The sequence below is a fragment of the Phyllostomus hastatus genome, unplaced genomic scaffold, assembly GCF_019186645.2.
Source record: "Phyllostomus hastatus isolate PE091 unplaced genomic scaffold, TTU_PhHast_1.1 phas_scaffold_46, whole genome shotgun sequence".
Taxonomy (NCBI): domain Eukaryota; kingdom Metazoa; phylum Chordata; class Mammalia; order Chiroptera; family Phyllostomidae; genus Phyllostomus; species Phyllostomus hastatus.
The window spans coordinates 43770561-43787438 of record NW_025334032.1 but is presented as its reverse complement, the minus strand read 5'-3'; the positions used below and the strand labels follow the sequence as shown (position 1 = coordinate 43787438).

The 16878-nt window shown below is 43.2% G+C and overlaps 1 protein-coding gene across 1 annotated transcript; it reads right to left on the bottom strand.

Annotated features, from left to right (window-relative positions):
- Positions 1-4063: 4063 nt before the first annotated feature.
- LOC123807710 (alpha-defensin 1-like) lies at positions 4064-5008 on the bottom strand. The gene is made up of 2 exons (XM_045821771.1): positions 4783-5008; positions 4064-4390 (listed from the first exon to the last, which is right to left on the bottom strand). Exons 1-2 carry the CDS (start codon positions 4976-4978, stop codon positions 4185-4187), a joined length of 402 nt encoding a protein of 133 aa, XP_045677727.1. The 5' UTR covers positions 4979-5008; the 3' UTR covers positions 4064-4184.
- Positions 5009-16878: the final 11870 nt, after the last annotated feature.

The following is a 16878-nucleotide window of genomic DNA, read 5'->3' as shown; positions in this document are numbered from 1 at the left end:
CGGCACGTACAGAGCGGCCTCACTGTTTCATAGCATCGTGCTGTCTCAGTACGATGACTGTCGTACTGATGACTGTCTTTATAGGTCGTCCTTCAACAAGGATTTTCATTGATAATACAAGGTTAAATTCTTCCAGTTTGGTCATTTTGAAACATTTGCAGTTACAAGCATAGCACAATAAGTATAATTTGGATATATCATCTTGCTCATAAATGACTATATATTTTATTTATTCATGTTTTGTTATTCTATTTCTTTTTCATGGCTATTTAGCCCTCTTCTACCCGCCTGCTCTGTGCAGTCACCTCACTGTTGTCCATGTCCTTGAGTCCTTTTCCCTCTTCCCTTGATCCTTCTCCTCACTAGACTGCCCTGCCCGTAGCTGTCAGCCTGCTCTCCATCTGTGAGTCTGTCTCTATTTTGCTGGTCAGTTCAGTTTGTTCATTAGATTGCACATGTGAGTGAAACCACGTGGTACCTGTCTTTCTCTGACCAGCTTATTTCACTCAGGATAGTGTCTTCTCGGTGTGTCCATGCTGTCGCAAATGGCGAGGTTCCCTTTTTTTTATGGCCAAGCAGTGTTTCACTGTGTACAATATTGTACCACAGCCTTTTTCTCCACTCCTCTACTGAGGGGCACTTGTGCGGTTCCCAAATATTGGTGATTGTAAATAACGCTGCAGTGAACATATGGGTGTTACATGTTTTCGGATTAGTGTTTTGGGTTTCTTTGGTTATATTCCCAGAAGGGAATCACTGGGTCAGAAGGCAGCTTCATTTCTAATTTTTGAGAACACTCCATACTGTTGTCTTCTCACTTTGTTTTAACTTTTCATTTTATTTTAGAGAGCGGGGAAGGAGGGAGGAGGAGAGGGAGAGAGAGATGGGTGTGAAGGAGGCACGTCAACTGAGTGCCTTCTGCCTTCCGACGGGGCTCTGGCGTGTGCAGAGCATAGACTCTGCAACCCAGGTGCGTGGCCTGACCGGGAATCAAACTGTTGACATTTTAGTTTGCGGGATGGCACCCAGCTAACTGAGCCACGCCAGCCAGGGCATCTGTACTGTTTTCCGTAGTGGCTGCACCAATCTGCGTCCCCACCAACAGTGCCCGAGAGTTCCCTTTTCTTCACATCCTCGCCAGCCCTTGTTTGTGGATTTATTGATGATAGCTATTCTGACAGGTGTGGGATGATATCTCCGTGGGGCTTTAATTTGCCTTTCTCTGACGATTCCAGGGACGCTGAGCATCTTTTCCTGTGTGTGTTGGCCATCTGTATGTCCTCTCTGGAGAAGTGTCTATTCAGGTCCTTTGTCCATTTTTAAATAGGATTGTGTATCTGTGTGTGTGTGTGTGTGTGTGTGTGTGTGTGTGTGTGTTGAGCTTTGTAAGTTCTTTATAAATTTTGGACCTTAACCCCTTATCAGATGTAGGATTGGCACATAAGGTCTCCCATGCAGTGGTCCTCTTTCCATTCTGTTGACTGACTACTTGCCGTGCAAAAACTTTTAGTTTGATGTAGTCCCATTTGTTTATTTTTTTCTTTTGATTCCCTTGCTTGAAGAGTTACATAAAAATATTACTATGAGAAATGTTTGAGATTTTACTGCTTATGTTTTCTTGTGGGATTTTTATTGTTTGGAGTCTAAGATTTAAGTCTTTAATCTCACATATGGTGTAAGAAGGTTGAGTCATGTCATTTTTTGCACGTGTCTGTTGAACTTTCCCAGCACCATTATTGAGTAAACTATATTTACCATGTTTTATATTTTCTGCCTTTTTTGTCAATTATTATTTGACCATTAGGATATGGGTTTATTTCTGAGGTCTCTATTCTGTTCTGTTGATGTCTATGTCTTTAGCCAGTACCAGGCAGTTTTGATTACTACGGCCTTGTAGTATAGTCTGATTCCACGTGGTGTTATTCCTCCCATTTTATTCTTTCTCAGGATGGCTCTTGCTATTTGGGTTGTTTTTGTGGTTCCATAAGTTTTTGAAATATTTGTTCTAGGTCAGTGAAATAAGCCATTGGTATATTGATGGGAATTGCATTGAATGTATGTATTGCTTTGGGTTGTGTGGACATTTTAATAATGTTAGTCCTTCCTATCCATGAACACGGTATACACACCCACTAATTTTTTGTTCTTCCATTTCTTTCTTCAGTGTCTTATAATTTTCTGCAGACAAGTGTTTTACATTCTGTGCTATATTTCTTCGTAGATCTTTTATTCTTTCTGAAGCGATTGTGAATGGGATTGTTTTCTTAGTTTCTCTTCTGATAGTTCATTATTGGTATATAGAAATGCAACTGATTTCTGAATATTTATTTTGTATCTTGCTACTTTTCTAAGTTCATTTATCAGTTCCTATATTTTTATGTGAAATCTTTAGGGTTCTATATATACAGTATCATGTCATCTGCAAATAATGAGAGCTTTACTTCTTCCTTTCCAATTTGTGTGCCTTTCATTTCCTCTTCTGTCTTATCACTGTGGCTAAGACTTCCAGTACTATATCGAGTAAGAGTGGTGAAAGCAGACACCCCTGTCTTGTTCCTAACTTAAGGGAAACACTTTTAGTTTTTGCCCATTGAGTATGATGTTGGGGGTGGGTTTGTCATGGCCTTTATTATATTGAGGTTTGTTCTCTCTATTTCCACTTGGCTGCAAATTTTTCCAATAAATGGTTGCTGGTTTTATCAAATGCTTTTTCTGAGTCTATTGATATGATCATGTGGTTTTAATGCTTCATTTTCTTTATGTGGTGTATCACACTTATTGACTTGCAGGTATTGTACCAATCTTGCATCCTTGAAATAAATCCCGCTTGATCACAATGTATGATCTTTTTAATGTATCGCTGGATCTGGTTGCCTAACATTTTGTTGAGGATATTAGCTTCTATCTAGGACCTGTCATGGGCATTATTAAAAGCCTATCTCTTTTTTTAAATTTATTTTTCTATTGTTGTTGAAGTACAGTTGTCTCCATTTTCACATGACCACATCTCCCTGCCCCACCCACCCCTGCCTCCCACCCTGGAACCTACCCCCTTTGGCTTTGTCCATGTGTCCTCTATACATGTTCGTGGATGGCCCTTCCTCTATTTCCTCCCATTATCCCTCTCCCCCCACCCTGTGGTTACTGTGAATTCGTTCTTTATTTCAGTGCCTCTGGTTATATGTTGCTCGCTTGTTTGTTTTGTTGATTAGGTTGCACTCATAGGTGAGATCATATGGTATCTGTCTTCTACCACCTGGCTTATTCGCTTAGCATAATGCTGTCCAGCTCCATCCATGCTGCTGTGAAGGGTAGGAGCTCCTTCCTTCTTTCTGCTGCATAGAATATTTCTTAGTAGAATATTCTTAAAATCAGTACAGGTTTGTTATAACTAGTAGGCTCCATTTCTTTAAAGAGAGAGAAACTTGAGACCAAACCTTTCATTGGACATGGCTTTAATGTACCTTTAAGGGGTTTAAAGGGGGAGCATCCACTGCACGGGTCATTGGGCGTGAACCTATACTGACTGGCTTCTCACCTCCCCTTTTCTCTGCTCATGATTTGAGACCACTGGTGCTGGTCAGTGTATTCATTGGGAGTAGTTCTTCCTTTTCTCTGTTGGTGGCACAGTGAAGCGTCAGTTCACCCTATCTTGCTGTTCAAGCTAGGAGAAGTACATATCTAGTGAAACCCCTGCTTATCATGAGAAACTATCAATACATGTGGATGCCCACCCATGTCTTAAATTTGAAGAACAAGTATTATAGTCCATCAGATCCACTTTTTCTGGCAGCAAGAAAACATTTCGACATGCCATGGAAACCTCTCTCTTTCTAGTTTCATTATAAATGGGTTAGATTTTGCAGGTGAAAATCATCTTATTTAAGAATTATGTTCGTTTTTGCTTGCTTGTTGTTGCCCTGTGATGGTCAAATGTGGGATGCAAAGGCTGCTCACCTTAATGTAGACCATTTGGGACAGAGTTCCCTGTACAACTCAACCGCACAAATAGCCCTCATGAGAAACAACAAAAACAAACAAACAAGCAAACAAACCCAAAGAGTGAGTTTAATGCTTGGGTTTATTTTGGAGCTAAAAGAAGAAGAGGTACAGGTACAAAGATTATTGCTTGTCTAGGTCTTCATTGGAACCCCGCGGTGCTTTGGGATCTCAGTCCACAAAGCTCATTTACAGCAAAGCTCGTACCCACGGCCAAAGGGTCTACAAGCCCAGGAGACATGCCGCAGCACTTTGTTGACCTTGGTGTGTGGGCACTGGTCTTGTTGTCGGCAGTGGCATTTCCTCAGTAGGATAGTTGTTCCAATACTTGCTATAATCTTTGTGAAGATGTTTGGATTGATCATTTCTGTTTTCTGACGTGTACCAAGTCCTGCAGAGGGAAGAGAGGGGGCAGGCTGAGGGGGCACGCAGACTGGGAGGAGAGGCTCAGCCAGCCTCATGGAGACCTGCTGAGAGGCAACAAGTCTACGTAACACAGATAGTCCCTGCCCGGGTGGGGTGAAAGGATTCAGTGTTTGTCGTGAATCCCAAGAACTCTTACTGGGTCTGAGTGCTCATGCAGGATGATGATGTCCCCTGATCCTAGTGATCAAACTCGTGCTTATATCCTGTGCCTTGTCCCAAACATCTTCCCTGTTTGGTGGTACGTTCTTCTCACCCTCCTCACCCACATACTCCATTTTTGAGCGGAGACCCCATGCAGCCTCCAAAAAACCCCTCTAATGTGTGGAGACTCCAATAGAATGTGGGTGGTTGTCTCACCTGTAAGTTGTCGAGAGAAGCGTTCCTCTCCTGTGAAGGAGACGGCCACATCCTGGTCCTCATCTCCAAGCAGGTCCTGGTCCTCCTCCCCAGGCTGGTCCTGGGCAGGAACCTGGTCAGCTGTCTCTTGCAGGGTCTGAGCCCGGACCTGGAAAACCAAGAGGAGAAGGGCAGCAAGGAGAGTGAGGCTCCTCATGGCTGGTGGTGAATAGAGGTCCAGGTTGGGTGGGAGGAAAGAACGGAGTGGTGGGGAGGGCCCAGGCAGCCTGTACTTATAGGTGGGATGGGAGGAGTCTTGGAGACTCCCAGGCAGGGAGAGGGAGAGGCTGTGCCTTTGGGTGGCCTGGGGCCAAGGCAGCCATGGCCCTCAAAGCCCCTTTGATGCTCCTGCTCCTGCCCCTTCATCAGAGCACACGTGTGCATGAGCTGAGTATCCACACTTGATTCAAGTTGATAGTGGTGATAAGGACCCTCGTGTGGTGTCTGTTTCCCAGCTGCCTGGGTGTTTACCTTGTGATGGTCACAGAAGACAAGGAACCGTGCTCTTGGTGAGTGAGTCAGGGGACAAAGGCCCCGTCTTCCTGCTGCTGGGCCCTGCTCCCTGGAGACGTGACCCTGGGCACACACCTTCCCAAAGGGGTGGGGGGTCTCCCTGTATGTTCAGGGACATCAGTGCCTTGTGCAGGAGACCTTCAGGTCCTGGGTGGTGGTTCCTATGGGGGAGGGGACAGTGACTTGGGCTCAGGTGAGGTAGGACAGAGAGAAGGATCTAGTCAGAGTAAAGCCAAGGACAGGTTTATTTCAGGATGTCAGTGGGATGTGGGCACATTGCGTACCCCACTCAGCTGTCACTTGTTGTGTCTTTGTCGGGAAATAGCAAACACAACCATGTGCCTGCAGCCCCTTCTGAACTTGGTCACTGTTTAAAATAAAAACAGTTTAGTCATGCACAAAGGAAAAACTCAAAATGTAGCAGACAGAAGAGTGGAAACCCCAGTCTCCCATTGTCCCAGACCCCCATTTTTTCTGCAGAAACCACCAGGTCCGGCCCCCCCCCCCCATGTGCTGTGTTTCCTCACTCAGCCTGGGCTTCATCTCGAACACGATCACACTGGCATGTACAGAATGGCCTCACTGTTTCATAGCATCATGCTGTCTCAGTACGATGACTGTCGTACTGATGACTGTCTTTATAGGTCGTCCTTCAACAAGGATTTTCATTGATAATACAAGGTTAAATTCTTCCAGTTTGGTCATTTTGAAACATTTGCAGTTACAAGCATAGCACAATAAGTATAATTTGGATATATCATCTTGCTCATAAATGACTATATATTTTATTTATTCATGTTTTGTTATTCTATTTCTTTTTCATGGCTATTTAGCCCTCTTCTACCCGCCTGCTCTGTGCAGTCACCTCACTGTTGTCCATGTCCTTGAGTCCTTTTCCCTCTTCCCTTGATCCTTCTCCTCACTAGACTGCCCTGCCCGTAGCTGTCAGCCTGCTCTCCATCTGTGAGTCTGTCTCTATTTTGCTGGTCAGTTCAGTTTGTTCATTAGATTGCACATGTGAGTGAAACCACGTGGTACCTGTCTTTCTCTGACCAGCTTATTTCACTCAGGATAGTGTCTTCTCGGTGTGTCCATGCTGTCGCAAATGGCGAGGTTCCCTTTTTTTTATGGCCAAGCAGTGTTTCACTGTGTACAATATTGTACCACAGCCTTTTTCTCCACTCCTCTACTGAGGGGCACTTGTGCGGTTTCCAAATATTGGTGATTGTAAATACCGCTGCAGTGAACATATGGGTGTTACATGTTTTCAGATTAGTGTTTTGGGTTTCTTTGGTTATATTCCCAGAAGGGAATCACTGGGTCAGAAGGCAGCTTCATTTCTAATTTTTGAGAACACTCCATACTGTTGTCTTCTCACTTTGTTTTAACTTTTCATTTTATTTTAGAGAGCGGGGAAGGGGGGAGAAGGAGAGGGAGAGAGAGATGGGTGTGAAGGAGGCACGTCAACTGAGTGCCTTCTGCCTTCCGACGGGGCTCTGGCGTGTGCAGAGCATAGACTCTGCAACCCAGGTGCGTGGCCTGACCGGGAATCAAACTGTTGACATTTTAGTTTGCGGGATGGCACCCAGGTAACTGAGCCACGCCAGCCAGGGCATCTGTACTGTTTTCCGTAGCGGCTGCACCAATCTGCGTCCCCACCAACAGTGCCCGAGAGTTCCCTTTTCTTCACATCCTCGCCAGCCCTTGTTTGTGGATTTATTGATGATAGCTATTCTGACAGGTGTGGGATGATATCTCCGTGGGGCTTTAATTTGCCTTTCTCTGACGATTCCAGGGACGCTGAGCATCTTTTCCTGTGTGTGTTGGCCATCTGTATGTCCTCTCTGGAGAAGTGTCTATTCAGGTCCTTTGTCCATTTTTAAATAGGATTGTGTGTGTGTGTGTGTGTGTGTGTGTGTGTGTGTGTGTGTGTGTTGAGCTTTGTAAGTTCTTTATAAATTTGGGACCTTAACCCCTTATCAGATGTAGGATTGGCACATAAGGTCTCCCACGCAGTGTGTCCTCTTTCCGTTCTGTTGACTGACTACTTGCCGTGCAAAAACCTTTTAGTTTGATGTAGTCCCATTTGTTTATTTTTTTCTTTTGATTCCCTTGCTTGAAGAGTTACATAAAAAATATTACTATGAGAAATGTTTGAGATTTTACTGCTTATGTTTTCTTGTGGGATTTTTATTGTTTGGAGTCTACGATTTAAGTCTTTAATCTCACACATGGTGTAAGAAGGTTGAGTCATGTCATTTTTTGCACGTGTCTGTTGAACTTTCCCAGCACCATTATTGAATAAACTATATTTACCATGTTTTATGTTTTCTGCCTTTTTGGTCAATTATTATTTGACCATTAGGACATGGGCTTATTTCTGAGGTCTCTATTCTGTTCTGTTGATGTCTATGTCTTTTGCCAGTACCAGGCAGTTTTGATTACTACGGCCTTGTAGTATAGTCTGATACCAGGTGGTGTTATTCCTCCCATTTTATTCTTCTTTCTCAGGATGGCTCTTGCTATTTGGGTTGTTTTTGTGGTTCCATAATTTTTTGAAATATTTGTTCTAGTTCAGTGAAATAAGCCATTGGTATATTGATGGGAATTGTGTTGAATGTATGTATTGCTTTGGGTTGTGTGGATATTTTAATAATGTTAGTCCTTCCTATCCAGAACACGGTATATACTCCCATTAATTTTTTGTTCTTCCATTTCTTTCTTCAGTGTCTTATAATTTTCTGCAGACAGGTCTTTTACATTCTGTGCTATATTTCTTTGTAGATCTTTTATTCTTTCTGAAGCAATTGTGAATGGGATTGTTTTCTTAGTTTCTCTTCTGATAGTTCATTATTGGTATATAGAAATGCAACTGATTTCTGAATATTTATTTTGTATCTTGCTACTTAGTTCATTTATCAGTTCCTATATTTTTATGTGAAATCTTTAGGGTTCTATATATACAGTATCATGTCATCTGCAAATAATGAGAGCTTTACTTCTTCCTTTCCAATTTGTATGCCTTTCATTTCCTTTTCTGCCTTATCACTGTGGCTAAGACTTCCAGTACTATATTGAGTAAGAGGGGTGAAAGCAGACACCCCTGTCTTGTTCCTAGCTTAAGGGAAACACTTTCAGTTTTTGCCCATTGAGTATGATGTTGGGGGTGGGTTTGTCATGTGGCCTTTATTATATTGAGGTTTGTTCTCTCTATTTCCACTTGGCTGCAAATTTTTCCAATAAATGGGTGCTGGCTTTATCAAATGCTTTTTCTGAGTCTATTGATATGATCATGTGGTTTTAATCCTTCATTTTCTTTATGTGGTGTATCACACTTATTGACTTGCAGGTATTGTACCAATCTTGCATCCTTGAAATAAATCCCGCTTGATAACAATATATGATCTTTTTAATGTATCGCTGGACCTGGTTTCCTAACATTTTGTTGAGGATATTAGCATCTATGCTCATGAGGGATATTGACTGATAATTGTGCCGTGTCTCTACCTGGTTTCAGAATTGGGATAATGTTGGCTTCGTAAAATGAGCTTGGGAGAGTTCCCTCCTCTTGAATTTTTTGGGATAGGTTAAGAAAGATTGGTGTTAGTTCTTCTCTGAAAATTCTGTAAAATCTCCCTTGGGGCCATCTGGTCTAGAACTTTCTGGTGGGAGTTTGGATTACTGTTTTAGTTTCACTAGCTGTAATCTTTCTATTCAGATTCTCTGATTCCTCCTGCTTTAGTTTTGAAAGGTTGTATGTTCCTAGGACTTTATCCATTTTTTCCAGACTGTCCAATTTATTGGCATATACTTGTTCATAATATTTTCTTACAATCCTTTATATTTTTTGGTATTTTTGTTACTTTTCCTGCTCAATTTCTGATTTTACTTCTTTGGGTCCTCTCTCTTTGTTGTTGATGAGTCTGGCTGAAGGTTTATCAATCATTTTTTTTATGTTTTCAAAGAACCAGCTTTTTGTTTCATTAATCTTTTTTATTTTTTTAGACTCTCATTTATTTCTGCTCTGATATTTATTATTTTCCTCCCTGTATTGACTTTCAGCTTTGTTGTTTTTTCCATGGTTCCTTTAAGTGTGAAGTTAGATTGTTTGAGTGATTTCTTGTTTCTTGAGACAGGCCTGTAATTCTATGCATTTCCCTCTTAGGACTGCTTTTGCAGTGTCCCGCAGATTTTGGATTGTTGTGTCCTTATTTTCATTTGTTTCCAGGTGTCTTTTGATTTCTTTCTTGATCTCACTGTTAACTTATTCATGTTTTAGTAACATGTTATTTAGCCTCCTGCCTTAAATTTTTTTCCTGTGGTTGATTTCTGTTTTGATATCATTATGGCCAGAGAAGATGCTCAATACGATTTCAATCTTCTTCAGTTTATTAAGTCTAGTTTTGTAGCCTAGCATGTGGTTTAATCCCAGAAAATGTTCCACGTGCCCTTGAGAAGAATGTGTATTCTGCTGCTTTGGGGTGAAATGCGGTCAAGTTACCATGTGATCCATTGGCTTATGTAAGGCTGTCTTTCCCTAGTTGATTTTCTATCTGGAAGGTTCATCCATTGATGTGGATGGAATGTTAAAAATCCCCTACGAAGACTGTATTTCTGTCAGTCTCTCCATCTATATACATCGAGATTTGCTTTAAATGTTTAGGTGCTCCTGTGTAGGGTGCATAAATGTTTACAAGGGTTATATCCTCTTTTCAGATTTCCCCTTTTATCATTGTGTAGTGTCCTTCTTTGTCTCTCACTATATGTAGCCTTTGTTTTAAAGTCTATTTGGTCAGCTCTAAGCATTGTGTTTCCAGCTTCTCTCTTTATTTCTATTTGCATGAAATATCTTTCTCCATCCCTTTACTTTCAGTCTGTGTGTGTCTTTTGATCTGAGGTAGGTCTGCCACAGACAGCATGCATACGGTTTGTTTTCTGAGCCATTCAGCCACCTATGTCTTTTGATGGGAGCATTAAGCCTTTTACATTTAAAGTGGTTATTTATAGATATGTATTTATGACAACTTTATTCTTTTAAGTATGTTCCTCTGTTCCTTCCTTTCCTTCTCCTCCTCTTCCTTTTTCTTCCCCTTCAAGCTGGCCCTTTAACATTTCTTGCAATACTGGTTTGGTGGTAGCAAGCCAAGTTCTTGCTGCTGCCTTCTGTAATTTGTCTTCTTTAAAATAAAGAAGTTAATTCATGTCCAAAGGAGAAAATACAAAGGGTAGCTCTGTGATGAATGAAAAATAACAACATGCTCCCCTTGCCAGCCCCCCATACTTTCTGGGGGACCTACCACAGTCCCCGCGTTCTGTTTGCCCTACTCAGCCCAGGCTCTGACTTGAACACTATTATACTGACTTGCACAGAATGGATTCACTGTTGTTTTTTAAATTTTTTTTAATTTTAATTTTTTAAATAGGCTTCACTGTTTTGATAGCATCATAATAGTGATGCTATCCCAGTGCTTTATGTGTCTTCCTTCAACTATTTGTTTTTGCTCATTAAATTTTACAACTAGGTTTTTCCTAAAGATTTGCAGTTAGAAGCATAATGGCAGAGAGTCTCTTTTTCCCTACATTATCTTGCTTATATATGAGTGTCTTTTAGGTAAATTTCTAGGCATAGACTATAGGGACAAAACCCACATCATATACATTTAACATATATTCATTGTCACCCACTAAAATATATGAGCCGAACTGTGTCCCATGCATATTGAAGGCATTTATAAGTCCTGTGATTATCCCCCGATTTCATCATTCTGTCTTCCTTCCACTACTAAGGGCAGCATTCTGCTTTGTTAAAAAATACATTTGATTCTTCTTGCAGCTGAGAATGGCCAACAAATGGCATAATAATGCAATGTAACCTTGGAAAAGACAATGTACTTAGATAATTGAATCAATTATTGCTATTGGGTCTCATTTCACCATGCTGTTGTTTTGTATTTTTCTTCCCATTTCTGCTTGGAAGACAGGATCAGTTGGAATGTACTGCTGTATTTTGAGTGTAATGAGTAGCATGACTCAATGTGGATGGTGGAGCAGGAAGGTGGGAGATGCTGGCCCTTGAGGTCAAGGCTGAGGCAAGTCACCCACCTTCTGGGCTGCATGCATTTAGATGGTTGTGATGTGGGAAAAATGCACTCCTGACTTTCTACAGCCTCTGGTGGCTGAGTCCCTGGGATTCTGGTGGTGGCTGGAAGCAGTCTGAGCCTTGGTCTGTGAGGTTATAGATCTTTCCCAAGCTGACAGGTAAGAACTGCAACCCCTGTGGAGTCCTGGCTCTGTTTCTCCCATGTCAGGAACACCATTGTCCTGGCTGATTTAGTTCTATAGGTTATATGGATTCATTTATCAATTTAAGACGTTGGCTTTTTGTGCCATGTAGTGTCAATTATTTGTAGAGTTTTGTCTTTTTTGGCTTTTTCTCTTGCCTACACAGAGACTTTGGGGTTTTATGTAGTCTTTACAACTCTTTTTCTTGTAATTTCTGAGTGTTGTGTCTTTCCCACTGAAGTTTGTAAAGCTCTGTCTTCCATGTGCTAGAGGTTTGGTGTCCTGGATGTGGACTGGAGTGGGGCCCAGGGAGATTGATCATAAAGGAGTAAAATGAAACTGTTTTGCATCTTCAGTCTTCTCAGGGTAAAAAGCTCTTAAAATAGAGGTGGCCACAGGGCAAAGGTAAATTTAAAGGTGCCATGAGTACAGCACAGTTTCAGGGTAGAACACGGGTCATGACTATGCGGATGCTGGCGGCCCTTGTGGACGTGGGAGGGGGAGGAGAGAGAGATGCCTGTGTTCTGGAAACCAGGCCCCTGTGCATCTCAGCTGGTACACAGCAGCCCGCCTTTCAGCCCAGGATGAAGGACCTGTCATGGGCATTATTAAATACATATTTCTTTCAGAATATTGTTAAAATTACTATGGGTTTACTTTAACTTGTAGACTCGAATCTCTTTAAGGCGAGAGAGAGTTGATATTAAATCTTTCACTAGCCACTGGTGTGTCCAAAGGGGGACCATTTATTTCACTGGTCACTGTGCATGACCACCTAAAATGACCAGCTTCTGGACTCCCCTCTTCTCTGGTTGTTATCTCAGACCATTGATGCTGGTCAGTGTGTTCTGTTTTTGGTATTTTTCTTAATGGTGGCACAGTGAAGCATTAGTTCACTCTTTGTTGTTCATACGATTAGGCAAAATCTATAGGTCACTAAAACCCCTGCCTATCATGAGAAATTATCCATACTGATCAATGGCCTTCCACTTAAAATTGAAGAACAAGTAACATTGTCCACTGGATCCACCATTCCTGGAGTCACCAAGACATTTGGACGCTACATCAACATTTTTTTTATTTTGAGTTTCATTGTGAATGGATTGAATTTTGTAGGTTAACAACATCTTGAAAAAAATGATGTTCATTTTTGCTGGTTGTTGCCATGAGATGCTCCCCTGTTGCATCCCTGAGACACAGAGGCCGGTCACCTTAGTGTAGACCATTCAGGACAGAATTCTCTATACAAGCGAACCACTCAAATAAGGTTTATGAAAAAACAAGTCTTAAACAGTGAATTTAATGCCTGAAGTTTATTATGGAGAGAAAGAGAAGAAAAGGGCCAAGCGTGAAGACTCAACCCTTGTCCAGGTCTTCAGTGGAATCTTTCTGTGCTCTGGGTCTTGGTCCACAAAGCTCAGCGACCACAAATCTTGGATTCCAAGCCTGAAGCCCTCAAGACAGACTGTATTAAATTGCAGTGGGCGTGTTGACATTTGCACAACTTTTCTATAAGACGTCCTGCAGAGGGAAGATGAGGGTCAGGCTCTGGCGGGGAGGGGCCAGGGAGGAGAGGAGAGACCGGCCTCATGGAGGTCGTCTGAAAGGACACATGCCGACTCACTGTCGACAGTCCCTGCCTGGTTCAGGTGAAGGGACTCTCGAGCCTGTCATACATTACCAGAAGCCCTGCTGGCCCTGTGTGGTCAAGCAGCATCGTGACCGCTCTCTGATCCTAGGGTGTGATGCACATGCTTGCACCCAGGGTCCTAACAACCCTCCTCTCCGACTCAGCACACCTACTCCTCACCCCACCTCAACCACACACTCTGTTTTGAGCCCAGACCCCATGACTCCTCTAAAAGTCCCTCAAATGGGCTACCAACCCCAACAGCTTATGGCGGGTGTCTCACCAGAAGCCTCTCAAGTGAGACGTTCCTCTCCCGTGACAGGGTTGACCATGTCCTCAGCCTCAAGTAGGTCCTGGATCTCATCTGCAAGCAGGTTCAGGTCCTCGACCCCAAGCTGGTCCTGGTCCTTGGTCCCAGGCTGGTCCTGGGAGGGAACCTGGTCAGTGGTCTCTTGCAGGGTCTCAGCCTGGGCCTGGAAGGCCAAGAGGAGGAGGGCAGTGAGGAGAGCGAGAGTCCTCATGGCTGAGGGTCCCTGGAGGTCCAGGTTGAGTGGGAGGAAAGAATGAAGTGGTGAGGAGGGTCCAGGCAGCCTGTACTTATAGGTGGGATGGGAGGAGTCTTGGAGACTCTCAACCAGTGAGAGGGAGAGGCTGTGCCTTTGGGTGGCCTGGGACCAAGGCGGCCGTCACCCTCAAAGCCCCTTTGATGCTCCTGCTCCTGCCCCTTCATCAGAGCTGGTGTGTTTGTGCTGAGTGTCCACACTTGACTCAGTTGATAGTGGTGATAAGGACTTAGGAGTGGTGTGTTTCCCATCTGCCTAGGTGTTTACCTTCTGATGGTCAAGGGGGACAAGGAGCCGTGCTCTTGGAGAGTGAATCAAGGGACAAAGGCCCCTTCTTCCTGCTGCTGGGCCCTGCTCATCTGAGGCCCGACCCGGGGCCAGACCTTCCCAATAGAGTTGGGGGTCTCCCTGAATGTTCAGGGGTATCACCACACTGTGAGGGAGCTTTTCAGGTCTTTGGTGGTGGTTCCTATTGGGGAGGGGACAGTGACTTGGGCTCAGGTGAGGTGGGACAGAAGGAAGGATCTCGTTAGAGTAAAGTGAAGGACATGTTTGTTTCAGGATGTCAGTGTGACGTGTGCACACTGTGTGCCCTGCTCAGCAGTGACTTGTGTCCTTGTGGGGAAACAGCAAACATGACCACTTTCCTGCAGCTCCCTTCCGAAATTTGTTACTTTAAAAACAAACCATGTACAAAAGATTAAATTCTAAATATAGAAGAGAGAAGAGTAGAAACACCAGTGTCCTTCCTGTCACTGCCCCCTTCCTTTCTGCAGGGACCACCCGGTCCCCCTGTGCGGTGTTTGCTCCCCCAGCTGGGGCTCTGACTCAAACACAATCATACCAGACGTGCAGAACGGGCCCACTGTTTCTGCAGGGTTATCCCCTCCTAGTGTTTTCTATGTCACCATTTAACTATTTTTGTATTGCTCATTAAATTTTTACATTTTGTGTTTTTCTAAATGTTTGCAGTTAAAAGCATAGTGATAATGAGTATCTTTTTTACCTACATCATCTTGCATATATTTGAGCGTTTTTCAGTTACTGTCCCGAAGCAGACTGTGGGATTGAAGACCATGTCTTATCATTGTAACAGACATGAATTTGTTGTCCTCTGCAGATGTTATTTCCATGTCACTCACCACAACATTCACGCCTACCTGCTGTCCATGCGCAGTGGAAGGTGTGTAAAAGGCCTGGTGATTATCCCCAGTTTCTTCATCCTTACTCCCTGCCTGGGATCAGGGCAGCAGTGTGCTTTGTTAAAAAAAAAAAACTTGCTCTCTGACAGTCTCTTGTACCTCAGAGTGGCAACTAAACAGAGTTCTGAGCATAATACGAAAACCCAAGGAAGGACACGATATTAAATAATAAAATGAACTTGTGTTACTGCTTCACATTTGCGCTATGATATTATTTTATAGTTTTCCCCCATTTTTGCTTGGAGGCTTGGAAGGTTTGGTGATGTGGCTCATTGTATTTTGACTGTGAAGAGAAGAGTGACTCCATGTGGATGGTGGAGTGGGAAGGTGCAGATGCCTGTCCTTGTGGTCACGGCTGAGCCATGTCACCCACCTCCCAGGCCACCCCTGCTCCTGACTTTCTGCAGCCACCGGTGGCCGGGACCCTGGGGTCCGGGTAGTGGCTGGAGTCTTTCCCAACTTGACAGGTAAGCACTGAGCCCCAGCGGAGTCCTGACTCTGTTTCTCGCAGGCATCAGGGGCAACGTGTGTTCATCCCCAAGATGTTCCTGTAGAATTGATAAATTCAGGAAGTTAGTTTCTTGTCCCATGTGCTGCAAATCCTTTGAAGAGGTTGTCACCTTTTTTGGCCATTTCTCTTATCTACGTCGATACTTTGGTGGAGTTTTATGTGGTTTTGAAAACTTTCTTGGTAATTTCTGAGCGTGGCGTCTTTCCCACTGAAGTCTGTTGAGCTCTGTCTCCCACGTGTTAGTGCTTTTGTGTCCTGGATGTGGAAGTGGAGGAGTGGGGCCCAAGGAGATTGATAATAAAAGAGACACGGGCCCCCACAATCACCATACCACTGTCCATGACCATGAGTCCTTTTCCCTTTGTGCTGGATCCCTCCACCCACAACCATCCTCCAGAACTCTCCTCCTGCTCTCCATCTACGAGTCTGTCTCTATTTTGCTTGTTAGTTCAGTTTGTTCATTAGATTCCACCTATGAGCGAAGCCAACATATTTGTCCTTCTCTGACTGGCTAATCTCACTTAGCATAATGTTCTCCAGGTCCATCCACACTGTTGCCAAGGGTAAAATTTTCTTCTTTTTTACAGCCAAGTACTATTCCGTATATAAATGTCTTGTAGTTGTTTTATCCACTCCTCACCTAATGGACACATGGCTGCTTCCAAATCATGGCGATTGTAAATAATGCTGCAATGAACATAAGGGTGCATATATTCCTTCCAATTAGTGCTTGGGGTTTATTCTGATGGATTCCCTGAGGTAGGATTGCTGGGTCCTAAAGCAGTCCCACGTTTAATTTTTTGAGGAACCTCCATACTGCTTTCCAAAGTGGTTGCACCAGTCTGCATTCCCACCCACAGGGCACGAGGGTTCCCTTTTCTCCACATCCTTGCCCACACTTGTTTGTTGACTTATTGAGGATAATAACCATTCCGACAGGTGTGACGTGTCATCTCATTGTGGATTTAATGTGCATTTCTCTGATGATTAGTGATGTTGAGCATCTTTTCATATGTATGTTGGCTATCTGTGTGTCCTTTTGAGAACGGACTATTCAGGTCCTTTGCCTATGTTTAATTGGATTGTTTTGTGTGTGTGTTGAGCTTTATAAATTCTTTATACATTTTGGATATTAACCCCTTATCAGGTGTTATTGGCAAATATGTTCTCCCATACACTGGGTTGTTTTGTATTTTATTTATGATTTCCTTTGCTGTGGGAAACATTCTAGTTTGAGGTAGTCTCATTTGTTTATTTTTCTTTTGTTTACCGTGCTTGAGGAGATAAACCAGAAAAATGTTACTATGAGAAATACCTGAGATTTTACTGCCCATGTTTTCTTCTAGGACTTTTGTG